General features: G+C 37.2%; 1 protein-coding gene across 4 annotated transcripts in view; it reads left to right on the top strand.

Annotated features, from left to right (window-relative positions):
• The window catches only part of htr4 (5-hydroxytryptamine receptor 4), a 79824-nt gene extending 55586 nt beyond the window's left edge, over positions 1–24238 (top strand). Inside the window, exons 7-8 of one of the 4 annotated variants that reach the window (XM_036568500.1) lie at positions 1937–2021; positions 19998–24238. In XM_036568500.1, the coding sequence (XP_036424393.1) occupies positions 1937–2000 (64 nt within the window). In that variant the 3' untranslated portion in view covers positions 2001–2021; positions 19998–24238. Of the gene's footprint in view, positions 1–1936; positions 2022–19830; positions 19904–19997 lie in introns of those variants that run through there. The other 3 variants (XM_036568498.1, XM_036568501.1, XM_036568499.1) reach the window with 3 other exon arrangements.
• Positions 24239–27652: the final 3414 nt, after the last annotated feature.

Here is a 27652-nt window from a genome sequence, read left to right on the forward strand (position 1 = left end):
AACTTAAAGGCTCTCGTGTAAGTGTGCATGCCATGCCATGACTGAGGTTAGTGGATGTCATGATGTTAAGCTCTACATTACCAAGAGCTCTCCGGCCATGTGTTCTGCACAGGGAACAGATGCCACTATATCCCAGACAAGCCTCACCATAAACAAATTGAACAATTCAAACCATTTCAGCATCTTGTACTGCTTTCACCAGGGCTAATTTGGTTCTGCTGTTAGCAGTTGGTATTGCCATGAATCAGAGCAAGTCTTTTCCTATAGAATTGAGATCTATAGAAGCACAAGTGCATTCTGTTGTGCCACTTTCACACAGCATCATGGATCTTTCAGCGCATGGCAAACAATAACCTCTGTGTGAAAAGAAAAAAGTGAGTCATGGCAGTCATTTGTGTGTCAATTAGCTTTCTCTGTATTTGCGCGAGCACTTCTGGGCCATTTCAGCTCCATTATTAGCAATGACCTTTACGAGCAATTTGTGTGGTGAGTCTGTTATTAAAGCAACAAATGAGGGGCCTTAGACTGGGTGTATTTTAAGTGACCATCCTGAATGCCAGGAAAAGATCTGTGTTTGCTTAGCAAATAAAAGCTGATTTTTAGCTTGGGCAATTTGTTAGCTTGCAGGCATTAAATGATCATATTGATTGATTGATATTAATAAAATATAGTAGGATAAACAATGTTTGTAAAGCAAAGCTGTCATGGATATTGTGCTGTTATGAATTAAATATTGTAAGGGTGGAATTACATAGTATGTGTTTGTTTAGAAAAATGTATTATGTTATCGTGCATTGGCAATGGTTCCCAGTCAACACTGATGTCTTTGCTTTCTGATTTATTTGATTGGTTTCATGAATAATGGACTGATTAATTGTTTACTTGATTTATTGGTTGGTTGCTTCAGATATTGATTGATTTATTGCTTGACTAATTGGCACTGATTCAAAATTTTCATGACTGATTGTGGTTCCTGTTTCTTTACAGCCAAATCAACCAACAGATGATTTTTTAGCTGATGTTTTTTAAACCCAAAGCTCACACCGTGTAGGATAAATGATACATAAAGCACCCTAACACGTTTTCAGTAAAAGTCACAATATAAATAACATTATTTGTGCTCGAATGGGCCAAGCTGGCATTTTATATTCTTAAATAAACAGTTTATCAGTAGCCTATTTAACAAACATGAATCAAATAAAGGGCTACTTTAAAAGTAAGAGGCAACTGGCTCTTTAGCACGAGTCTAGCACACTTATGCTATGACATTTTGGTAAAGCTGTTGCAGCAACATAGAAATACATGGCAAGTGCGACAAATCAGGTTATTTATTTATATATTTCATGTTTGCCAGCTGTGCATTTGGAGTGAAAATCTGCTTATTCCGATCTTGTGTGATTCCAATCGTACATTCCTACGAATTGATTGATTAATTGATTATTGATGTAAAATGATAATGAATTATTAGCCTTAAAATAAGCCATATATCACCAGTATCAAAATCCTACAAAGCCCCACTGGTGACATCCCTTTTTAATAAAATAATGCATGGCCAAGCCTTAGTAAGATGTAGGGACAGAATAATTAAGTTGTTACAGTGAAGTTGTGGCCATGACTTAGTCAGATGTGGGAACATTCTTACAATTTGCTAAGTCGTGGCCATGCATTAGAATAGAGTTCCCGTGCCTTAGTTAGTTGTGTCCATGCATTTTTTTTTCTCAGAAGGGATGTCAGCAGCAGGGCTCCGTAAAATCTTAATGATTATCTCTCTTTCTTTTTCTGCCCACACATTAGCACATGGTAACACTATGATTGCAGTCTTGGGGGGTGTATTAACCTGCTTTTCTTCTTTTCTCTTCCTCTTCCATCTCCCCTTTTCCTCTAATGTCCTGTGTGTGCGTGGCTCTCTGCTGCCCCCTGTTCTGCTCTGCTACAGTGGCTGCTCCTCTGCCTCCAAACTCCTGCTCTGGTTCTGCAACACTAGACCTGTTCCTGTCTAGTTCTGTGTGAGGAGCTCGCAAGTGAGTCTTTCACACACATACACACACACAAACACACACGCCTCTCCTCTCTGCATGCTCTCCTTCCACTTCTGTCCTTGACACTGTTGTATTCTGGGTCAATGAGGAGTCTGATTATGATTTTATATTACATTAAGAATGTGTATGTGTGTAAGAGTGAGTTAGCGGGAGTGTTTTACTTGTATGTTTCTTTGTACGAAGGCTTCTTTGTTAAGGTGCTTACACTTTTGACTCCAAAACCACTGGCTCTTCTGGTGACTCATTGTGGCCAATTTTATGCTCTGATGATCTTTAAAGATATATAATTCCCTCCCCATTCACAGCCTTTTTGTTCACCACGACCTCAGTGAATAGCAACTTGACAGGCCAAGTGTGCTTGTAAACATAGATTATAGTCTCTAGGGGAATAAGCCGGATTTCATTATCAGATACTTGATGTAGCATACACACAATCTTATGAGGGCCCATGTTCATCACAGTAAATATGTAATTAAATTAATCAAGCTAGAGTCATTGCCCTAGATGATCAGTACCGATTTCATGGGCTATGCAGCTGCATTTCCAGATGCTGTTCACTGTGTTTGCTGTTAACTGCGTTGCTATATAAACTACTGTGCAAAAGTTTTAGGCATCTCAGAAATTATATTTAATAAGCTTTTTATCTGGACAGTAAGTGTTTATTTGCTCAAAAAACACTAATATTAGAATAAGTACAAAAAACATAAATACAAAAGGGGTGATTTTATGTAGGGCAGTATGTTTGTTTAATCATTTCCAAATCTCTCCTTGTAGATATTATCCAATAATTTGTTTGGCTACATCATTCTACATTATTCTTGTATTTTATTTTTTCCCTTGACGTCCACTTATAACATTTGTGTGCTGTTACATAGCAAAAATGGTCTTAATTTTTTTTGTCACAATTTTCCAACCTCTCATTATCCTTTAGAATTAAGGCTGTTTTTGTTACTGTGCCTTAAAGACTTATATAGGATAAATTTCTATTGTAATTGCTGTATCAGATCATCTAGTTCTCAGTTTTAAAGTAGTATTTTAAAGCACTCTATTGCCACAGTGTATTGCAGTGCATTATATAAACCTTAATCCCTTAAAATCTCAAGCTTATTACATACTAAGGCTTATTAATCAATAACTACAGAAACTTTAATGCAAACAGGCTGAGTTATTCTTGCGTTATAGAAGCATGTAATAAAACGTTGGGCCTGTCAGTGGGCCCTGGCCATGTAATACACATTATGTATTCCCTTTTTAATTAAATTTTCTTTCAAAATCATGCTTTGTTACACACTCAGATGTGGTGGGTCTCAGCGCTCTCTCCTAGAAAGCCATATTTAGAAAAGAACACTACCACGATCATCTGTATGAGTAAACTGCATTATTATGGCATCAAGCAATCGTCAGTGATCTCTCAAAAACGATTATTCCATTACATCTTTCAATACTAGAACTACTGGTCTCACCAGACAAAATGTTCTATTGAGGAGATGGCAATTAAGTGTAGGTTTGTGAGAAAATTACTGTCCAGCATTCAGTCTCAATGATCTCTTCACTGTGGACAAAAAAGATTGCTTTGTTCAGTGTACCGTACACACATACCCACTACCGTGGACCTCCCACCGCTGCATGCCACCCACTATAGACTTTGAAGCCCAGTCACTCATCCTATTGTCTGTGCCAAGATATAAATTGCTTCTAAAAACTATGAAGTGCTCCAGGACTTGAGTCCTTGTTCATTTGAGTCAGTGCAATCACACTCAATCAATCGTCACTTTGCCCATGATAGTGGAAACAAAGAGACTGAACTTACTGAGAGCAGCTCAGATCGCTGCTAAATTTAGCAGTGCAGATGTCATATTGGAGGCTGTATGTGTGCATGGGCTCGGGCATTGACATTGCCGTGCTATCTGGGGACACTTGTGATGTGAGGTAGGGCGAGTGCGAGGGGTGGTGGGTTCGGAACTGACAACATCACTGACTTTCAGCGAGAGCCGCTCTATCGATTGCAATCAGTGCTTGACAAGAAACGCCTGGTCTATATCAAAGCCTAAGCTAAAGTTAAGAAAGAATGACACTCTCATTCGCCACTGACCATTCCTTTGTTTGTACTGTGATGGTCCAGCCACTACTGGTATCTGTGGACTAAAGCTCACCAAAGCTCATTCATTTTGTGCTCATATATCCAATAATGTGTGTAGCCTGTTCAATTTTACTTAATTTACATAGCACCTTTCATACATAATCATGCAGCTCATATTCTGGGGCCTCCCAGAAAATTTAACTCAAGACATCTCAAGCAGAAATTATGATATTTCCGATTTTTGGATAAATTGCACTCTATAACAAGTCTTCTCTTAAACTGTAATCATAAAAATGTCAAAACTGAACAGGAACATTTATTTCAGTGTGTTTAGATCAGCTCACTTCCACTTCCACGTGCATCTAACTGTATTTTCCAAGGTCAGCAACTTTAATGAAGGCTTAGCTTCACCACACTTGAGACGACCATGTTGTGTCATATAATACAGATGCCTGGTTAATCTAAACAGAATATCCAAGTCTCTTTCATAAGTACTAATGACAGCATTCACACAAATGGTGTATGCTTTATTCTGCTGATTCTTGAAATTTTTTCTCTACATTCAGAACCAAACACCTGAGTGCCTAGAATTTCTGCATTCATAAAATTTATACACATTACATCGCTAATCCTGTTCCTAATCCTATTCCGAAGGATATTACACAAGGATTTCTCAATATAGTACTAGCTAGAGTGAATGAAAGATTATATGCTACAAAATGACCCTGCTCATCTTTAGTGTCTCACTTTAAATAAACCAGCAAAACAGTGTAAATAAAACAAAAAATAGCATAAATAACATGAATGTTTAATAGAAAGAAGGTAAAAAAAAACATAATAAAAAAGCATAAAATCAGGAAAGCATTATAATTGAAAAAAGGGAAATAAACATAAAAAGTGGTAATAAAATACAAAAATATAGAATTCTGAAAACAAAAACAAATAAGGAATAATATAAAAGGAACAACTAAAGTGTAACACAAATTTTGCACAAATCAATGCAAAACTAAAGCCTAACCAAAAGCATATACATTTCAGATTTTGAGGAAGGAAATGAATGATTTGATTTTCCTGGATGATTTTCCTCCACTTTTCAAGAAGTGTGCTCTAGATATTTTTTTCTTGTTACATAAGGAAGTACACTTTGGTTGGATCTGCTTCTGTAGTGAAGAATTACTTTAAACCTAAACCAGTAGAATGAAGCAGTTGCTTTCAGGAAAACCTTGAAGGAGCCTTGAGCTTCAAATATGTACGTTTGACATTTGTTCAGCTATTCTAGCATTCCTAGTGTGCTATTTGAAGTGGCGCTCCATTAATTTTTTTTCCATGCGATGCTTGGTAGCTGCTTTGTAAGATAATTGCATTTGTCTTGTGTAAATATACACAGAAGTTAAATGAACATCATTTGATCTTTTATTGTTTCATTTATTTTCATATTATTTCAGTCAGCGTATAAACTAAATTTGTTCAGTTGCATGTCTACAGAATGCTGGGTTGCATACAGACTCAACTAAGAAATGGAGTGGGTGTACACCGAGTTCAAAAGGATAATTCTGTCTGCTTCTCTTTATCCTGATGCTTCATTCTCTAAGCAGGGGCACAAGCAGCTTTCATTTTGTTTTGATTTGTTTGAAGAGACTGAATAATATGGTGTTGCATTTATAATCTGTCTTTTTCTCCTTGACTGCTCCTCCACGTATGGCATGCCCAAGGGGCAGGAAAACCCAGCAAAGGCCCATGAAGAAGTCGAAATGTGTGGTGCAGATAGCAGCGCCATTTACAGAGCTATAAGCATCTTGGTTGTCATAGCTCTTTGAATGGTACTGCCATATGTACTGAACTACCACCAAAATGGCCCTCATTAATAAAGTTTACTGCTCTGCTCTCTGTTTTAATGTATGCAAAAGGCTTGTTTGTATTTGTTCAAGTTGGTATGTACACTGCAGGGTAAGTATTACCCTGCACAGTATGGACATAAAATGCAATGTGTAATAAGGTAGTTGGATATTGCAATGACGATATAACAAGCGATAAACTAAAATATACAGTTGCAATATGTTTCAGACTGGAAGAGCAGCATATACAGACCCAGAGGTTTATTCAGCTGTAGATAACACTAATGATGATATTGTCCATTTCAAAATACATTATCCTACTGTTAGTGTACTAAAAATGCATCGCTGTAACCTCTTCTTTAAAATAACAGAATTACAAAATCACAATTCACGATTGTGCAAAGCACACAACAGAAATGAAATATTTATAGCTACTTAAAGGACAACTACAAGCATAAGGCTATTAGAAAAATAGTGAGCATTCCCTGAACAGTTTGTTCTATATAGAGGCCTCCTGTGACCGTAGCCACCACTGTTCAACATATTTACATTTAACACTTAGGGATGAGTCCATATTTTCGCAGATTGGAATAGTCATGATAGTTGTAAAAAAACAAATAGTAAATTAGGATTTTAGTATCCAAATTAAATGTTATGAATTCTAATTCTCAAGACCCATAAAATTCTCCACCAGAAGGCAATTAGTGTGTATCTGGATTTTTTTAGTTAAGCACATCACAGATCTAATATCAGGAAAAGCTCCTAATGTTATATTCCTGCTAATATAATTGTGTCACTTTGGTGCTATATGTAATGTAATTTGATCTGTTATGTTATTGTAGTCTTAAATGGTATGCTAAACTCATATCGCGATGACGATGAAAATACATGATTAATTGTGCGTTACTATGGTATGGTAATACTTTCACTTGAACCATTTTCAGACTTACGGAGCAGAAGTCTCCTTCCTTAATGATAAAGTTTACTCTTGCCCCTCTGAGCAAACAAAAGAGTGGCTGAGAGCAATGTATCAATGAAAGGAATGGTGGGATCACTTGCAGCAAGCAGCCTAGAGGGGCCTTAAGTGTCTAAAGTTGAAAAGAGAAGTGAACATTACAAAAAACTCTTCAGCTTCAGCAGACTGCGTTGAAATCTGATAGGCCTGGCCGAGCAGCATGGCCTTGCAATTTATTGGCGTGTGTATCAGCATTATTTCTTTTTATCAGCCTGTAAAGTGGGACCTGAGAGCTAAGTCTATTTATAGCAACATTACGTTATGGAAGAACAGTCATTACATAAGAAGAATAGGGTACTTACAATAATCTTGCCCCGAGTTTCTAAGCATTCCTTTAACTTTTTTCCATCATGATGTTCTGTTCACTGACTTGACAATGACTTTGGCACTAACTTTTAAGTGCTCTTATTTATTGATTGTTGATTTTATAGCTAACTGCACTGCATTTTCCCTAGCCATTACCTGTCATATAAAATGCTTTGTCCTTATTAGCTTGGTGGTACTGATCTTAACATTTGGCATCTTCGCAAAACAAAGGAGCCAATGGCTTGGATATGACGATGGATGTGCTCCTCAAAGACAAAGCTTTTGGCTTTTTAGCTTTAATTTGTGTTAACTTACAGAGCCTTACTTTCTTTTGACACTTGCTTTAGAGCACAGATGTGCTGTATCAACTTTCAACCTCAAAAGTGTTTATGTTGAGAGAAGTTAGTGGTCTCGCCATGTTATAATATGCAGTTGCGTGGTCAGTCGCTGGTATGTGCTCTTGCCACTCTCTTCATGCTGTACAATGAAGCTGCAAGCAGTGATCTGTATTTAAGACAGTCAATTCCACCACACACCCGATTGCCCACCAAAGCCTTATAAGAACTGATCAATGTGGAATTAGAACTACAGTGTGAAGTAAACAATTGGAAAGATTGTTCTGTTTATTAAAGTGCACTTCTTTGTTTTTCTCTTTTGTGCAGTGTGATAATAGTTCATCATTATATGTGTTTAACTATGCAATTTTATTATTTTGTATTGGCAGAGGACTTAGAAGACTTAAGCAGCTGTCTATTCAGGCAGTGCTGATGCAAATGCCTGTGTGTGGTCCCTCCAGTGGTGTAATGGAAAATAAACTATATCAATGTATATTGTATATAGACAGTATGTTATGTATCACCACATGTTTATAAGCCCAGCAAAAGCCACTGAGAAGTTATGAAATTAATTTCTAAGTCAAGCTTAAAGGCAAAGGGAAATGTCAGCTGCACTAATTAGATTGTTTTACAGATCTTGTCACTTTATCTCATCTAAAAATGATAAACACATGCAGTGCTCACAATAGTCTTGGGAAACTCTCTGAATACAATTTATGTTATGTTTTGTTTATTTATTACTTTCCCAGCTGAAGTCATCACTAATGCATCTGTGTCCATCAGAAAAGTTATAACAACCAGGTTTGCTAACTGAAACCCAGGAAGATCCTGGTAATTAATTGAAAACTTAATTAAGGCAAGTAAAAATACTTAAGTGGCACGAACATTAGTGTATCTGTCCTTTATGTAGTTTATTATCTAGTATTTTATTTAGTTTAGTGATTTGCTGCATATTCCTTCTTTTGGATGACAGTGTGAATTATTCTGTACATTGAGTGCATAATTTTGCAAAACTCTCTTTTGGATGGCCGGAGTGTTACAGGTCTTGGACACTTCCTGTCTTTTTCCATGACTTCAGTACATTTTTACACTTCAGACATTTTGTTACTAGGAAACAATATTTTTGACAGATTATTTCAATTCAGTATTCAGGTTTTCTATAGAAGTCTCTTTCAGAATGTTAATGAAATTTCAAGTCAGGTTTGTTGGATGGTGTCTTTCCTGGAGCAGTATTGGGGATCTTTGGTTTGAACAAAGGCATTTGGATTAGTTTATAAACATTTTTCTGCCAGGGTTAGGTGATAAATTGATTGAGTTACAATATAGCTAAAATGATGTACCTTTGAAAAATAAAAAGCAGAATGTCCATAATATATTAACAAATTAAATAATTCTTTAAAAAATGACAATAGAGGTGTCCCAATACTAGTTTTGAGCACTCTAGATAATTTTACCAAGATGCAAACATGACTTGCATTTCTTTAAGTTTAAAAAGGATTTTGGGGTATGTTTTTGTCCTGTTGTAGGAGCCAGCCTCTTTTCAGCTTGAGTGTTACTGACTGTGTCACATTTACTTCCAGAAATTGCTAATATTTAGTGGAATACATTCTTCCATCTACCCACGCAGTGTTTTCTCTGCCACATGCTGCTACACAACCCCAGAGCATAATAGACCTAACTCTGTGAAGAACAGCTGGCAAGGTCTTCCTTTCATCAAATGCTACTCTTTTTTTCTACAAACATACTTTTGGTGATTGTAGCCAGAGTTCCATTTTTACTCCATTAGACCACAGCATTTGTTTCCAGCATGGTACTTGACTTATTGAGCTGTTGTTTTGCATATTTTAGACATTGTCTTTCGTAATAAGGTCGCAGCTAAGGTTTCCTTGTGATGACCCTTGTTTGAGCAAGGAATGCTGCATGGTAGAACAATGCACCACCACTCCTGTGTCAGCTAAACCTTCTTGCAGGTTCTTTGCTGTCATATAGGTGTTTCGCTTTGCCTTTCTTGCCCGCATAAAAGCAGTTCTCTCTGAGAATTTTCATGGTCATCCAGATCTTGCCTTGACTTCAGCAGTTCCCCCTTAACTGCTATTTCTTAGTCATAATTCAGATAGTGGAAATTGTAAGCTGTTTAGATGTCTTTTATTGCTTTCTCCTGATTTTTATGCAACAGTTAGCTTCATTTTCAGATCTTTTCAGTCAGCTGCTTAAAAGAGCCCATGGTTGACCTGCCTAAACAACCATAACAAGTCAACCTAACAAGTTCTGAAACTTTACAACTGGAGGTTTGCACATGCTACAATTACTATTTAATTTTTTTTTCAATTTTTAAGTAAATCAAATCTAAAATAAATGTACAATAATATTTGCAAAAAAATAGTTTACTGTAGAGGTTGCGGTTACTTCTTTTCATTTCCAAAATACATAAGTAATTTGGCCAAAGATGACCAAACATTATGCAAAAGCATATTGTTGTATTATCACTGATCTCTCAAAAAGTTAGTTGTTTTTTAAACTATAAAACAGCAGATGTATTTTGCTGTAGCTGATGATTTCTACATCTGTTGCTAAGTTCTCAGAAAGTTTCTCAGAGTACCATGATTCCATGCAAGATGTTATATACTTGTTGTATAACTTGCATGATGTTATATGATGTTTTATGTACATATGTGTGTATATATATATATATATATATATATATATATATATATATATATATATATATATATATATACACCGATCAGCACTGCTGTGTCTGATCCACTCAGACCTGTGCAAAACACACCACCACATCAGGGTCCATGGGGGTCTTGACCACTGAAGAACAGGGTAAAAGGGGGTAAAAGGCTAACAACGCATGCAGAGAAACAGATGGACTACAGTCTAAAATGGGACAATGAACATAGAAACAAGGAGGTGGTCACAATGTTATGCCTGATCGGTGTATGTATGTATATATATATATATATATATATATATACATATATCAGGCTGATTCTGAGTGAACCCGAGACAGTTCAGTTTACAGAAAAGTAAATAAAATGCATTTGCTCTAAATTTCAGCTTTAGATGCTCTGTATATATATGTCTATGTTAGAAGTGTGAGGGGGAGGCCAATGAGAGTCAGGACCTCACTTTTATGGTGCATGGCAGCATATTTTAAGAGCACTGAGTCCAAATCACTGCATTTTGAGTAAAAAGGAAAGTCAGTGGCAGGTATTCAAGTGCAACGACTCTTGCTTTTGCTCTGTAAAAATACCTCCATGTGTCATGAAAATGAGCCTGTAGCACAGTATTCCAAGAAAAGCAGCAGGACTAAGTACAGAAACGCTGGCGCCCTGCTGGTTGAGTGCATTTCTGCCTCTTATGGAGGTAACCACATGCTTGCAAATTTGTAGACTTAGACAAGTGAAAAGACATTTATTTTTTACTGTCAGATATTTATTTTGTAAAAGTGAATTTTATGAATACGGGAGGGTCTGTACAATGCAATGTTTGTTTGAGGTACAGAAATGAATATGTGGCAGTAGCGTTTTACATCCATTAGCAGCTTTATAACACTACTGTGCAAATGGCAGAGACAGTCTCCTTCCATTTTGTGTGGACTGTGCTTATTTATCAAAATTAGTGCAAAGATGAAATGCTGTCAGATTGTAGAGATGTTAGAGTATTAAAATTCATGAAAGCATGGCTGATATATTTTCATTTGCATGTCAAATCATTGTATTATTCTTGCAAAGTAAATAGCAAAGTAAATCTGTTAAATCAGGAGCTGAGTTTTTCACAAATTTGACACTAATGCTCATATGCTGCCTTATGCATTATAAACGTTGGCAGTGTCGCATGAGGCAGTGTTCAGGTATTCTCAGGTAAACACCAGCTGCTTGACTGAGCTCTATGCTGCTCTGCTGCCAGGAAGCAGAGTGGGGATGTGTGTGTAGACATTTTTCTTATTCATGTAGCAGTGGCCTCTTTAAAGGAGTGGTGAAAAATCAATTTTGCACACTGTCCTCCTTACCCTAAATGTGGTCAATCAGCAAAGACATGTTTGGTGTCTGAAGTTTACTTCTGTAGTTTTGCACTAGAACTATAAGGCTAAGGTATCTAACAAGTAATGTAAGTCTCTGTTACCCAAAATATGTTTGGGTAACAGGTTTCCATTACAGTAGCCTCGTAGCTCAAAGAAGCAAACTTTGGACACTAAACATGTCTAGACTCTTAAAAATAGAGATTCCACATAGGAGTGGAATTATTTGGAGTGATGCTGTTGGAGAACAATTTTAATTCCCTGACGAACCTTTTAGTGGATGATTCTTTAAATAACAAATTTGGTAAATCAGATGTGCACTTTCAGTACCTTTCAGTGGAGCGTTCTTTCAAGAATCATTTTGTAAATGAAATTTGTAATTGTGAATTTTTTTTTTGTAAAGGTTCTAGAAACAACCTTGAAAGTTCTTTAGTTCTTTAAAGATCCATTGTAAATGAGTTATGCAAGTGTGAAAATCCTTCTAAAGTTTAAAGAACTTTGATATAACATTAAGGTTCGATATTAACAGTCAATTACAGGTTTTTCCTACAATTATACATCCAACCTAAGAACCATTTAGAACCTTTATTTTTAAAGGAATAATTTGGCAAAAAATGTATATAATTTCCTCATTACCCCAGATGTATACTCGTAGAAGTAAAGGTTAGTAAAAGGTTCTTGGCTTGGATGTACCGTTCTACAAAGAAAAAATAAGAATAACTGGCATAGAACATTTACTCTGTGAAGAAGTTCTTTAAACTTCCACCATCACACACTCTCAAAAAAGTGTTCAGAGAACGCAAATGGTTCTCTGAGCGATGCCATAGAAACACCATGTTGGTTTCGTTAGGAACTGTATTAAAAAATGAGAATTATGATTGCAAAGGCTTAAACCTTTTAAAGACTTAAAGTGCCCATGTCGTACATTGTTTTTCTTATTTATTATTTCCCATAGAGTCCACTTTATAATTTTTTTCATATGAAAAAGTCATAATTATTTTTTATACAAACAATTTTTAGACCTCTCTTTATTCCTTGATATTAAGGAGGCCCTTTTTGTTACTGTGACTTTAAGGCTGATACATGTTAATGACCCCTGTACTGAGTGGCCTCATTAAAAACATAATCCAGGCTGTAACACTCCTTATAACTTCGATGTGGATGGGCAGAGCTAAACTGCTCTAGGCTGAATAGGTTGATTATGTAAATGCATTGATTTTTGTGACATGACATAAACAGTAAATACAAAACGGGCTGTTTTTGGAACTTCAGTTTCGTATATGGAGCATAATGGTATGTTTGTTTTAGAAAAACAAGGGAAATTCACTTTTCCATGATATGAGCCCTTTTATGGAACTAAGTATGGTTCTGCTGTGGTAAAAGAACTTTTTTGGCATCTTTATTTTTAAGAGTGTGCCTGCTGGAGTTTATCGGCATGGTGGGCTGTGTACACATCTGCTTATCAGGAGACGTTTATCAGCTCTTTGCCATGTGTTGGGCTATTTTTGGCATGTTGGGGAAAGAAGGAAAGCCCCTTGCTGCTGCTGTCTGTATATTAACCATGGGCCTGCCTTCGGCCCTCAGGCAGGCTTGTAAACATTTATTGCAAGATTTTGGTCAAGTTTATCCACTGGAAAAATGAATCAAACACGCACCTAAACAGACTTCTCTCTTTTCCTGTTCTCGGTTTCTCTGTTCTGATCACTCATACGTAGACGCACATGTCCGTGCCAACATGAACGCACACTTTCAATGAAGAGTGTGCCTCTCAGGTAAACACTGGCACTCTTCTTTCATCTGAAGGGCCTCTTTGTACTTTTGCTCTTCCATTTTGCTCTCTTTCATTCCCACTCTCTCCCAACATTTCCTTCTTCCACTCCAAAATCTGCTCTTCATTTTAGACTGCAAAACAGTCAGGTCATGAACGCTCCACTTCTGCTGTCACTCAGCTCATAAGCAATCAAACCTTTTATCTTTGCACACGTGTGTGTGTGTCTGAAACCTCATCCGGTGCTGGTTAAGAGTTGTTTGAAAGATCGACGCACATGGTTCCATAGGGCAGGGCCAAATGGGTCCAGAGTGCACCCTGACACTCAAGACTTGCTGGCAGATTAGGCCTGGCCTGGGTTATAATTGTCAGACAACTTGGCGAGGGAAGCATCTTGCTGTTGGAGATGCATCTCCCTGTGGCTCGTTGTAGTGGTGCCCTACTTAGTCTTACGCTAGTCTTTACATATTACCTTAGTGAGTTTCACTGCTTTTATAACTGTTCCCATTTACCTCCATTAACATTTGAAGGCTGACACAAAATTATGGCTTTTTAATGAATTTGTGATGTTGTTGTGTTTAACTGAATTTTAAAGAACATGAGCTAAAAGCCCAAAAATTCATAGATTTTTATTTAGATCACCTCACAAACTTACTTTTGGACAACGAGACGCATAAATAGGATTATAAATCGTGCTTTACCATTTGTCTGACTAAACAAATCAGTAATCTCCATTCTGAATGAGCTTGTGCACATCCAACAGTATCTTTTAAATAGTGATAGAAACACAGTAGCACAGAACGCTCAAATTTTACATGCTAATACGCTTCAATGTGGCCAACATTTATGTGCGCTCCTCTGGTGGAAGATTTATTCGAGTTTAAGAGGCTGTTGCCAAATTCTCAGAACGGATCACCAGCGAGATACTTGGTTCGACAGGGTTAACCCCTTAACCCTGTCTTACATAACTTGTGGCTGTTAATACAGTCTGCAATGTTTCCCTTTTAACTTATTAACCCCAAAATATTAAGGACCCATCTACTCTTCACTCCTGTAATTTAAGAATAACTGCCAGTTTGCATTGTTTTTCATGTAGTTATTGAATAATAGTAAGGATACGCCTAAGGATGTAATAGCTAGGGAATTTAAGGGGATAAAATCTGCTGCCAGAGTAGCTGTTACATGTGCCTGTCAGCACAGTAAAATAGATCAGCATCTGGAATCAGGGCTTTCTGTGTGCTACCTTGTTGTCTATTACTTTGCTGTCACTATATAAAAAATGAGTTTGCTCAAAAATTGCTAGCCAATCTTTAACCATGTGAGCATTTTTAATTTATTACAAGTCATATTGCAATAGGTAGCGATATAATTGCATTACTTTTGTCCCTATTCTGCAGTCCTACTCTGAACGAGAGCTATGGCTCATTTAACATTCTTAGAGGAGTAAGAATATTATGCTTCAGTCTCTGCTTAAATTAGGGTTTTTCAGTGTCGATGGCACTGTCTTTTATACCCTGATGTGAACTGACATGAATGTCTAAGTAGATGAGCTTGTAATAGATTGCCTACCCTCTCCTCCCACTAAATAAGCCTGAAATTGCAGATGGTATCATACTGTGGAGTAAGTTATCTCAGTTTGCCTTGTCTTGGCTAATCCCAGCCCTCTGCAGTAGGAGAGAGTTTTCCCTCTGTTTCGCCAGCTTAGGTTGCATTTCTTCTCTCTCTGAAATCAGAGAGCTAGTGTCAGAACCTACATCACAAAGCAGTCCTATGGATAGATAAGAAAACCTTATAACCAAGGTTTAGTGTCACCTTTCCTTTTTACCGACTACACAGTGTTATTTTTGTAATGTCACCTTTTGTTGCTTTATGTTTTCAGCACACCATGTGTAATATATCTCACTTGGAGCTATAACTTTACTGAAAAATTACTGAATCTAAAAAGCCATGACATTTGTGGGTTTATTTCACTGTGTTATTGCTTCTATTTCTTTAAACCATCATCAGGTGAAACATTGATGTAGTATATAAACATTGTTAAAGTTTCAAAACATATCATTCAAAACGTACCAATAGTCCTGGTCCATTTTGAGTTCACTATATTTGTGATGTCACAAAAGCCATCACATTTACACCCATTTGGCCCATTGTGCTTGGTCACCCCTAATCAAATGATATGTTTTGTTGATTTTCTAAGTGAAAATAAGTACATATCTTCTATATGCAACACATTTTAATGCGCAGTTACTGTTTATTTGCAGGATTTAACAAATTAAAAAAAAAACAACAAATAACAAAATAAATTGTGTCCTGTGCAAATGTTACATTTCACATCTTACATTTTATATTTTTTGTTTTAATTTTTTTTACAATATGTTAAATTCAACAAATAGAAATTGTGGACATAACATTGGAGACAAATGCCATATAAAAATGTATGTTCTCTGTAGAGGATGTGTTAAATTAATTCACTCAGAAAAGCAATAAAACGTAGTTTGACTGGGGTGTTCAAACTCTTGCATACACCTGTATATCCACTTATTCATACTAGTTTATCCCACTAATTCACATTGAAATTGCTTGGAGTGCCTTTTCAACAAGGTACATTACAGGAGAACCAGTCATAACAATGGCTATTTACCTATTTCAGCCTTAAAGGTACAGCCTGTTTAATTATAAGAGATAAAATGAGAGGTTGGGAATGGCCATGTAGAAATGAATTATGACTGCTTCTGGTGCATGAAACCACACAAATGTCAAAACTCAGCCTCAAAGGCAAAAATATTATACAAGTAAAATGTAGGATACGGATACTTGAATGCAGAACCTTCACATCCTTTTATTCAGAGCCTTTTATGAGCCTTTTCTGTGATGTCCTTACTGCTGTGTGAATACTCAGAGATCTTCAGAAGATAAATCATTTGGCCGTCTGTTTATGAAGAGTTCAGCTGGGTCTTCTTGAAATGAAGGCGATATTTTGGACTCAGTGGACACGAACAGGGCAAATGTCTCGAAAGCTGTTCCCATCTTTCCATAGTGAGGGAAGCCCCCCAGAGAGAGGTTGATGTGGTCTGTGCTGTATTGCACTACAGATGGCTTGCCATGGACTGTTGGAAAAGCACCTAGCAGACTTGAAAAGAGTGACTGGACTTAAATGATGTCAGTGAAGTGGAAAAGCGGAAGTGAAAACAAACATACAGCACTCTCTCTTTCTCCTTTCTCTATCCCTCTCTTTCACCCTTTCTCTATCCCTCTCTTCCTCCTCTCTCTCTGTGTCATTCTCTTTCATGCTGGCTCTGCTCCGTGGGATTTAGAGGCACACAGCCGCACACACAATCCACAGAAGCAGAGACAGCACAAATGCTGACCCCATGTATATATCTGCCACAGAAGCTTCTAGTCAGTTTTAAAGAGCAATGTTTTTAATTAAAATCTGTGCTGCACATACTGTTTCTCAGCAAGACTCAAATGTTGATGCGCCTATTTGCTGACCACCGTACCAAGAAGACTCTGTAATCTTTTAATGTTGAGGGTGTGTAGTACATCCAGTTAAAGCACTGTTTCTGTGAAATAAATTTTACATATACAAACTGTGCAAAAGTCAAAGACCACCCTTCATCACCCTTCATATACAGTCAAAACAGCCATTAAGTACAAGTTGCTCATTTTTTATATCTGGAGATATATTTCTGAGAAGATTAGTCAAAGTAAAGTAAGTGACCAAAAATTTGTTAAATGTTATAAAGAAAATGGGACTCCTACACTGTCAAAAAAAAGAAAAAGATTTTAACTAAAAATTAGTATCCGGGCTGCCTTAAAATTTTGAGTTACTTGAACTTCAAATCATAAGTTGACATGGCATAAAATGCAGATTCTTGCTCAGTGAACTTACTATTCATTTAACTCAAAACTGTAACGCAGTTCGAACGCTAACTTTTTCAAGTTAAAACAATTTTTTTTTCTAAACAGCACTTAAAGCTTTCATCTCCACTCTTGCATCAGAACTGGAAAAATCTACAGGCTGTGTAACTATCAAGAAGAGGTAATTGAGAAAAGATAATAGACAGAAAAGAAGAAAATTTATTAATCAAACAAAGAAGAAGCTGGTGTTCTCAGACCAATGGACTGACCACCCCAGAGTCCAGACCTCAACATCATTGAATGTGTTTGGGATTTTTAGATTGTGACAAGTAGAATATGAAACCAACTTCTAAGACTGAACTTTGGAGGTGTGGAAAAATATCCCAACAGATTTATTTGAAAAAAACTGAAAGCAAGACTCCTGAAAAGAATAGAAGCTATAATAAAGACAAAGGGTGGATACACTAAATATAGAAGAGAATGATATTTTAGGTAGTGTTTGAGGCTTCTATGTAATTTTCTGTGAAATATGTTTTTTTCTCCTGACACTGAAAAAAAACTTTTAAATTTGCAATTTTGACTTGAAATTTAATGAAAAGGTGGTCTCTAAATTTTGCACAGTACTGTAAATACCAAACAAAAATGTCTGGGGAGTCATGTTTACAACACTTCTGTATTGTATTGGAAAATTTGACATTTCAGGTGACATTCTGTCGTAAAAGACTTCAGAATAGCCTGCCGTTCTGCGCAGACCTGATTGTGTAGATCAGGACCTCTACAAACAGTACATTGTTGAGTAAGAGAGCAGCAATGTGGCAGCAATTCTGCTTTCTGCCTCACTGAATAGCTGTAGCACGTTTCCTTTCTGAATCCCGGAACATTAGTGACTTTTGAGGGGGTGAAGGGTTTCAAGGTAAATTTCATGCCCAATTTCTTGACAGGAATTGCCTTCGGTTTGCTTGTTTATCAAAAGGGTTTGTAATGATTTTTGGGGCAGAGGGCTGCTTTCAGTGAGGGAGGTAATAGGGCAGCATTCAGGCATCATATTCTGGCCCAGCAAATACCTCAGCTCTAAGAAGAGAGCTGACTGTGCTGCACGTAGCCCTTACTGTATATAGAAGCCCATTATGAATTCTCACCACAGACTTTATTTCCTGACTTTTCCAGCTCATATGAAAGGGTTATCATCATGTCAGGTATTGAAATCTGGAAATGGCTTTCAGGTTGCCAGGAGCTACATTGATTCATTTCCTTCTCAATAATTAGTCCATCACAGGCTAAATAATTTCTTTTTAAGAATCATTGATAGGTAAGATTTTTGCATGAAAATAGCTTAAATATACTATAACAATTTCATATGCTTGAAGGAATGCCTTTTGTAGATTAAAAAGATGTTATTTTATATCTGTAATCATCCTTTATTCCCCTTGCTCTTGCTGAACATATCATTCATATTCAGTGAAATATAATAGTATGGAGTATTTTTGAAACATGAAGCATACACTTAATGAGACCTGCATGGCTTTTGCAGATTTTACATATCTACAGATCATCTTTATGGGGTTTTCAGTATTCATATCTGATTTCTCAAAATGCTGTATCACTGCTGGTGCACAAATCATATGTGGTTTTATAAATTTGCACTATCCTTCGAAGCACTGACCAAAGTCATGTATGGTTCTTTACCATAAAAAATTGCTTTTGGCCACAGACCAAAAAGAACTCTGAATAAGAAAACATTGAGTTTTCTGTGTTTAAATGTTTAAATGAAAACCTTCTTTTTTATTTAGAAACATTTATAAAGCTTTTTTTGTAATATCTTTACTGCAGCAATATCAGTATCCTTGAAGCACTGAGGAAATAATTTATAAATCTCCCCATGAATGAACATCTGAAGGACTTCTAATAGAAAGTAACTTGTTTACAGGCTGCAAAATGTTTAAGATGTTGTTCTAAATCCACTGATTTTTTGAAATTTCTGTATTATTACAGGGTTAAGATGTAAACAAAGTCATTTGCAGTGGCTGTGAAATGCACCACTCTAGAGAAACTTACTGTGTCAAAATTGTTGACAGTGATGGTGATAGGAACCAGACGTCTGAAGAGTTTAATACTTCAAAAAGCTACATCACAGACAATTATTATACAAAATGGTTATTAATACATTACCTGATGCCTGAGACATTATTTTATGATAGTTTTCCAATAAGTTTTTTTAGGGCCCACAATGTAATTTTAAAATCCATTCATAGTGGAGAGGTATATGCAGGGTGAAACCATATGAAAATGTATTTTCATATTTACAACTATTTTACCATTATCAACATTACATATAAAAACTCAGAAGACCTGTGTAGGTTCACTGGTCATTTTGGCTAGTAAATATCATTGTCACTCAGTTTCTCCTGAATGCACCATTTCACATCAAACCAATCTAAATGGCTTTGTATGCATCTCAACAATTGAATTATGAAGAAGTTATGAAAAACTGCTGATATTCCCGTTTAACTGTGACACAGGCTTTGCAATTAAAGTTTTCTTACTCTCTCCATCCAATTCAGGAGTGAAGCACCAGAACCACTCAGTCCTTCTCCAAATCAGTTGATTGAGAATTCATCAACACGGACTGTCCAAGTATGTGTGGCGTGAACCTCAGACCTAGAGGTGCAACCAAAAGGTACCATGGCAATGCGACTGATGTGGCTTTCTGTTTCTTTTTGCTTCCTAGGTACTCAGTTCTTCACAATGGAAACCATATTGAACAGGAGAAACTGTCAGTGCAGAATGACACAGAGTCACAGGAATCCTGCTTCTGACACCGGCTTCTGCTTCATCAGGACCAATACTGGAAGGTGCCATTCCACCACATCCTACCGGACCTGCAACACGTACTCACGCAGGACAGTCCAGGAACAAATTACTAGGAGGTGGACTGAGACATTTTATCCAACCTCTAAAAGTGAAAAATATTGCCAAAGGTATTAGACTTTTATTTTTGGATGTAATTAATCCTAATGTAAAAGATTTGTGGTACAGTGACCTGGTATGTTGAGAAATCTCTATCGTTTCCCGCAACTATTACTTGGAAATTGTTTGGCAAACACCAAAATTTATTAAGCTTTATTTGTGAGGAACTTGATGGGTGTTTAGTTGAATTTAAAGCCAGGGCAACTTTTGGACTCCACAGAAGAAACATGGCTAAAGTAACTGTAATGTATTGATTTTAATCTGAGACACACATTACTGGTTCGGGTTCATGCAGGGGAGCATTTAAACAGGACAGCTGTATGTGCGTTTTACAAAAACCTACATTTTTCAAATTCCCTGAACCTAATATTTAGCAAATTGTCTGTATTACATACATCATACCCGACTATTAAGTCCACTCTAATAGGCAGATGTGACATCTGATATCATACTGTTTCCATGCAAAAGATTTTTTATGAAAAATGCTTCAAGGTATGCAGGCTATGAAAACTGAAATTGCAAGTTATTTTTTATATGAGTATCGACCAAAAAATTGAGTGTTGATACCTGAAACGTGCACAATTTTTTTTTTTTATCAAACCTTATGCGACAACAGTTTTTTGCAGATAAAATCATTATGTAAACAATATTTATCACAAAAAGTCAGTTTGATGGAAAGAAGTAAAAATCTCAAAGGGTTTTTTTTTTTATCACTTTCAATTTGTGCAGAAAAATGATAGATATGTAGCTCTAGATGTCACGGAAAAGGTGTTTCCACAAAAAACTAGTGTACTAAAATGACATGAGATTATGCTACAAAGAAAATGAATTTAACTTCAATCAAGGTAAACAAATGTAATTTACCAGTCTCTTTCTGGTCACAAATAGAATAATCAGCTGCTATAGGCCAAACATTTCAGGTTTTCTCTGTTTGAGAGCTTTTCTCGCACAATCTCTGAGCATGCCACTCCAATTACAAAGCTGAATTATGTTGACAATGTTGACTTGGCCAGGGCTCCGCTTTGTCACCAAACAGGCATTTCAACGATGATTTCCATTCAAAGCATCTCTCCAGGATTAATTTGTTACGGTAAACACTATAGTAAGCTCTTCAGTGCCATAGCGTCATGAGTTTCTGCCACAGTGAGATGCTTCTGCTGCTTTAAGCCAATAACAGCAGAGGATCTGCTGATCTGACTAGTTCTATGAGAGAGGGCTTCCCAAATAACCAGCTTTTATGATGTTACAGAACAAACCCATATACAGCTGCTCCGAACCACGAGGTGGACTTCATAAATCACAATGTTGATATTATTTTAGCTGAAGCAGAACTGAAAACATCACAAAGAAATTATGAGCCGTATTTCGTCGTAACAGTTATGGTACTGAATGGCTCCTTGTAACTTATCTGTTCCTCAAGCACACAGCTTGGCCAAACCCTGATTTTTGTCTTTCACAAACACAGCAGCCTACATACCAGAGGTGTTCTCAGCCTTCAACTGTGCCTCTCTGTAAAGCAAAGGATAGTGTTCCCTTTTCAAGTGTATTGTTTCAGTTTATTTAAAGAATGTAAGAATGTAAATATCAAGAAATCTGTAACTGTACAGCGTTTTCAGTGTCAGCTAATTTCAGCAGAGGAAATATTTTCAATCTATTGTAATTTTACAGGGAAGTATTGACACAGGGTTGTCAGAACATTATATACAGTAGAATATAAATATCAAACCAGTAGAAATTAGCACTATCCTCATGCTTTTATTTCTAAATGATGACCTCTTCTGCAATTAAAGCACTTATAGCACTTTTTATAATACATTAATGATAGCTTTCATAGATCAAACAGTATTCTGGTTGCCAATATTTTATCAAAGACCAAACTTATGATAGGAGAATTTTAAAACTGATGAATGAAGAAAACTTTTGTGATTGGTTTCCTTAATGTGATAATTGTGTAAAATTTGTTGAAGTGTTTCGCGTGCTGATGTGTTGGCTTGACAGAGCAAAAAAATAAGACAGAAACACAAAGAAGAAAGAGAGGGAGTTCAATGAACACAGCTATAGTGTGCTCCACTTTGATGGAACACTCTGGTTCAACTTCCTCTCGTTCTCTATCAACAAAGCTACAAAGGCTCTCTGGCGGATAAGGAAATGTCTGATCTGGGGTTAAAAGGTTTTACCAGCTGATCTTTCTGTGCTAAAGGTCGGAGCTTAGCATATTATGTCTGTTTTGACTTCATTGTAAATAGGAATATTTTTATATGCAAGGAATCTGATGGTAGTCCATGTGATCCTTTCTATATGCTTCAGTCAGAGGCAATGCATTATTCTTCCAACTTAGTATAGCAGTTAAAGTCAACAATGGATTGCACATTATCATACCATGTCCCGCAGAGCTGTTCAATGGGCTTCTCATTTTACGATGTTCATAAAAACGTACATGGTCGTGCCTTCACAACCAATTTGTACTCGTGCAGGTTTATATTTTTCAGAAGATACTGCCGCGGCTGAAGTTAACAAAATTCCCTCCCATTTGATTTTAGGTAAAAGGAGGTCATAGCAATTTGCACTTGGCTCGTAAAACTAAGCAAGCATTTGCGGGTTGACGCCACATCATGACACAAAATTGTTGGTAATGCTAAATAAAAAGATGAAATTATCTCAGTTCGAGATCTGTTTACCAGGAGCAACATCAACCTTGAAATTACCCAGACGAGTGTGCCTACTGTGTATTATGAAATGGTATTGAGGAATATTAATTATGAACAGCCAGTCTGGAGAGTTATTTTTGATACTCCGGTTCCACTCTGACACTTCAAGCTTTCAATTATGTAGCACCCTTTGACCACAAGTCACTGAGCACTCAGCAATTTTAGTAGCAGAGGCAATCAAGAAAGAAATCGCTTGCATAATTTCACTAGTGTCAGTCTGGAGGCTGTTTAAGCTGTGATGAAGTTTTATAATGATTGAAGCTTGAGGAGAATACATTTGACTGTCAATGTGCTGAGCACAAGCAGAAAGTTTGTGACTCTGTTGATGTAGATATTGGGTATCTCAGGATTCAGAGTCCAAAAAGTCTGCTCTCGGCCTACAGGGATGCATGCTGAAGTAGATGGGGCATATTGACCCATCACTGGTGTTAAGTACATAAAGCTAGCCCTTAGAAGGTGACAGTTATTACGTTCATTTGCTATGCTGTTCAGATATTGCAACTGCATTTATTTACATGGTAAGCTGCACAAGCAAGTACATTTACATTTGATTTGCATGTGGTATCGACAGGTTCGAGTGTGCACACCCAAATTTTTCCTTTTGATGTCAAACAATAGCAAAACAAGACTGTATATAATAACTTTTCATCAAATTCAAATCTTAATAAAATACTCCCTCTTCTATTTACAAAAACAGATGAGTTATCAATTGAAAGTTTACAATCCTCACTTTCAGAAGGAATTCTTTGCTTGGTTTAGTGAACTACAAGCAAGAAATAATTAGTATCGAATTACATCACACTTTTGTTCCCACCAGCAATAACTGTGACTTCTAGGAGCTAGCCAGCAAAGAGAATTTGATGGGTCTTCACTTGATTGCTTTGTACTTCTTTGACTCTTTGCTTATCTGACCAACAATAATGTATTGCCTCAAAAAAGTGTGACAAAAAATTGGGTAGGCATGAGTATTGTTCAGAATAAGCCACCGATGTACCCGTGCCCAAGTGGTTCTATCTCTCTCACATACATACACATACAGACACACACAGTAAATGACAAACACCACTGTGTAACACCTCAAAGCCCCGAAGGCAGAAGTTCTCAGCATGAATGTGTTGTAAATCTCCCCATAACTTGTAGAAGAACTTTTGTAAACTCAGTATTTATTTTGGTGGATTTAAAGATTGATATTTTCATGTAAGGCTTCTCTTTCAGGGAGCTATGTGTATTACTTTTTCTGTTGCTATGTGACAGCTCTAATAAATGATAATTAAAGATAATGGGATATAATGAATTTTTGTGTGTTGGTTGCTTTATCTTACATCCTTTCACGGCTGGGTTTTTGAGATGAAAAAAAGATTGCTTTCAGATTTTAGGTATACAGTATACTTTCGAGTAATTTTAGCACTCCACTGTGGCTTTAGCTGGCTAACCTCTGGGAGAAGACTTCGGAATTAACTTATGTGATGGCTTCGGCCACTGAGCATTGCCAAGTTACGCTTTCACTGGCCACTGTATTTTCATTGTGAGATTGAGCTAATTAACCACAAAGATTTTTTTTTCTGATCTTTATGATTGGTGCCAATAATTATGTACCTGACTGGTCGACTTTGCTGATATACAGTTACAGGCTGTAGGCCATCTGTTGATACATATGTAAGCCATCCTCTAGCCTTTCATCAATGGTCAGTTTCACCACAGGACCCCTGTTGGCTGGATATTTTTGGGTGGTGGGACCTAAAACCTAGCAGTGACACTGGAGCTCAAAAACTCCAGCAACACCACTGTGTCTGATACTCTCATACTAGCATTGCACACAATACCATATTGCTACCATGTCAGTTACACTGCTGTGTCCTGAATGATCCATTTCTCAAATAATATCCAGTCAACAGTGGTCCTGTGGTCAAAAAAAGAACAATGATGAACAGGGTAGAGGGTGGCTGATGAATTGTGCATGAAAGCAAATGGGCTAGTCTGTTTTTTGTACACCCATGGACCTATAAAGGAAAATGGACCCCATAAGTGCACAGTAGGTGATTCTAATAAAGTAGACTTTTTGCAGGCATTTTTTTTTTGGAGATGCATTTTTCAAGCAAGATGGCGAGAGCTGGAAGAGCAGACGTGTCCTACATATGGTTCCACTTTGTGTTTGCAGACACTGATGGACATGAACCACACAGCTTGTTTCCCATACATGTGGACATCAGACTAAATACGAGGGCATGATCAAGATGGAAATTCTCATGGAGTCAAAACAACAAGCAGCTGAAAAAGCAGATTTTTACCCCTTCATTTAAAAAAAATGTCACTTCAGCCTCATTATCATGGCTTTTTCCCCCATTCATCTTCCCTATCATCTTTGAGGTGCCACCGTCAGCTGTTCTTATTTAGTCTTCTGTACTTTTTATGTGGTTTACATCTATCAATATGGTCAATCTTGCAGAGAATGTAGCATTGTGTTCCGGGAAAACAAGTATATCAATTATGATTTTTATTTGTTTTCAAACAACAGAACGACAGACTTGGGGAAAGGCTCTCAGCTGTGAAAGGCTGTAGCTCTGGTCCCAGTAGGTAGTTCAGTATTAGCCTTTGCCAGTGCCATGGTCGATTTTCAGTGGTGCCGAATTTGATTGACCATAGCCACAGTCCCTGATGCACAAGTGCTGATCAAAAGGCCTTCTCTTTCCTCCCTGTGGCTGTTTCTGTGCTCCATAAACTTCACATTAATTACCTCACCTCTCTGGCCATTTTAGTTAATATACAGCAGCACTTTGAAGGTATTATAATTTTTCAAATTAAGATTAGTTCAGGGTTTTCTTTTTGGCAAGCCAGATATGTAGCAGTCAGTGCCTCCAGCGTCATGAACTTGAGCAGTGTCTCAGCTGGCATTATTACCCAGGCCTGATTGATAATGTCTCAGGTTCTTGGTTCATCGCAGGTGCTGAGCTCTAAAGCTGCAGTCCTCTGAAGGAGCTGAGGAATGTCTTTCCCCTGATTGGATTTTGGAGTGACTTGCTGAGTTAAGTGCTCGCTCATCAGCCCCTCAATGAAAGACTGGGGTTTTTTTGCCTTGAAAAAGTCAAAAAGCATAATTTCCCAAGTCTGAAATGTCAAGTAGTGTAATGGGCTTTGTGCTTAGTGTGATCCCTCCTAATCATGACACTGAACAGTCCTGTTTTTTGGCCATGAGGAAATTCGCAATTGCAATTACTGGCTGGCTGTGCTGCCCATTAAGAAGTGCCGGTTCCCCTAGATGGTCTGAAGTGATGTGATTTTGCTGCTTTTTCCTTCGTTTTCCTTTCTTCACCTCTAAACTGTGGAGGCCCCTTTTTAGAAAAAAAAAGCACCTCACAGAACTGGCTTGTAACTTACTCATTCACTAATCTTTAGCATGCTAAAATTCTCCACAAAGGGGTGCCATAGCAGCCAAATCACTTTCAATGCCTCATTAGAGTAGTGCTTCACACCGATGACACTGTGTTCATATTACACACTCATTTTGAGTAGGAATCAATGCATTGCAGTAATAAATCTAGGCAACATGAATAATGAATCTAAAACAGAGGGAGTTAAGGAGAAGGAGGATGAATCTGAACCTTCAGTGAACCGTGTATAGCACTGAACAATCATTCTTCCTCCTAAGAGAAGGGGCTTAATAATAAGGAGCAGCTCTTTTTAGGACATGCAGAGCAATCAAACCCCCCTGAGCCTCTTCTAAACAAACAGCCACCAGCCTTTGTTGCAGCCGTTTGATTAGTCATTCAAGGATAAATGATTTCAAAGCTAAGTATTGTGAGAGCCTCTGTTCTGTCTTATCAATTGCTTCTGCTGTCATGGCACAGAGGCAGTGGAATCTGCCCGGGAACCTATTATCTCCAGCAGAGGTTTATAACTTTGACCTGAGTTGGAGAGAAAAGCCTGCGAGCGTATTTATGACTCACTGCTGGTATTTCCACATCTTGCCTCCACTATTTTAAAGACTGCTGTTTAATAAATCAAACACGTCAATTTTCTATTTCTGTTTTTTTCAACTGCGCAGCCTATTGACCATAACCTTGCCATTTTGCTCCGAAGAGCTGATTTTGATTTATTTACTTTATTTATTTATACACTGGCAGCCAAACAGAATTGTGTGTCACACATTGATGATTAACAACAGTTTTTAGTGTGTTTATCCTGTCTGCTCTTAAAGGAGGAAAACTACAACTGATGACGGATACTCCGACAAGACAATGCAAGTTACCACAAGGTTCGTTAAGTGAAATTCTGGCATGATTTAAAACCCTTTGAGATCTTGTGCGGCTACATTGGGAAATGTGCGGTGTAGAAAAATCCAACCACTATAGATGGTCTGTGGACAGCATTAAAAAACGTGTTCTCCTTTAAATCATTTAACATGGATACACAGTGTCATAGCACCACTCTTACAAAGCATCAAAAACTATTTGTCTGATTTTGTCGCCCCTTTTCAGCCTGCTGAACCTGAACGAGGGAGTGAGTGAGTGACTGACTCTGTGAGTGACTGGGATACATGCAGTGTTGGGGTAGCTACTAAGGAAACTCTTACAAATGACTTCTTTCAAAATGTAATGGGATTACTTTACTTATTACTTCCTGGAAGAATGTAATCTCATTACCTCTTTGTCCGTTTTAGTAAATCTGTGCAAAACTTTATTATAATATGCTACATTAATTTTTTTGGTAA

This window comes from Colossoma macropomum, unplaced genomic scaffold (assembly GCF_904425465.1).
Source record: "Colossoma macropomum unplaced genomic scaffold, Colossoma_macropomum, whole genome shotgun sequence".
NCBI classification, from domain to species: domain Eukaryota; kingdom Metazoa; phylum Chordata; class Actinopteri; order Characiformes; family Serrasalmidae; genus Colossoma; species Colossoma macropomum.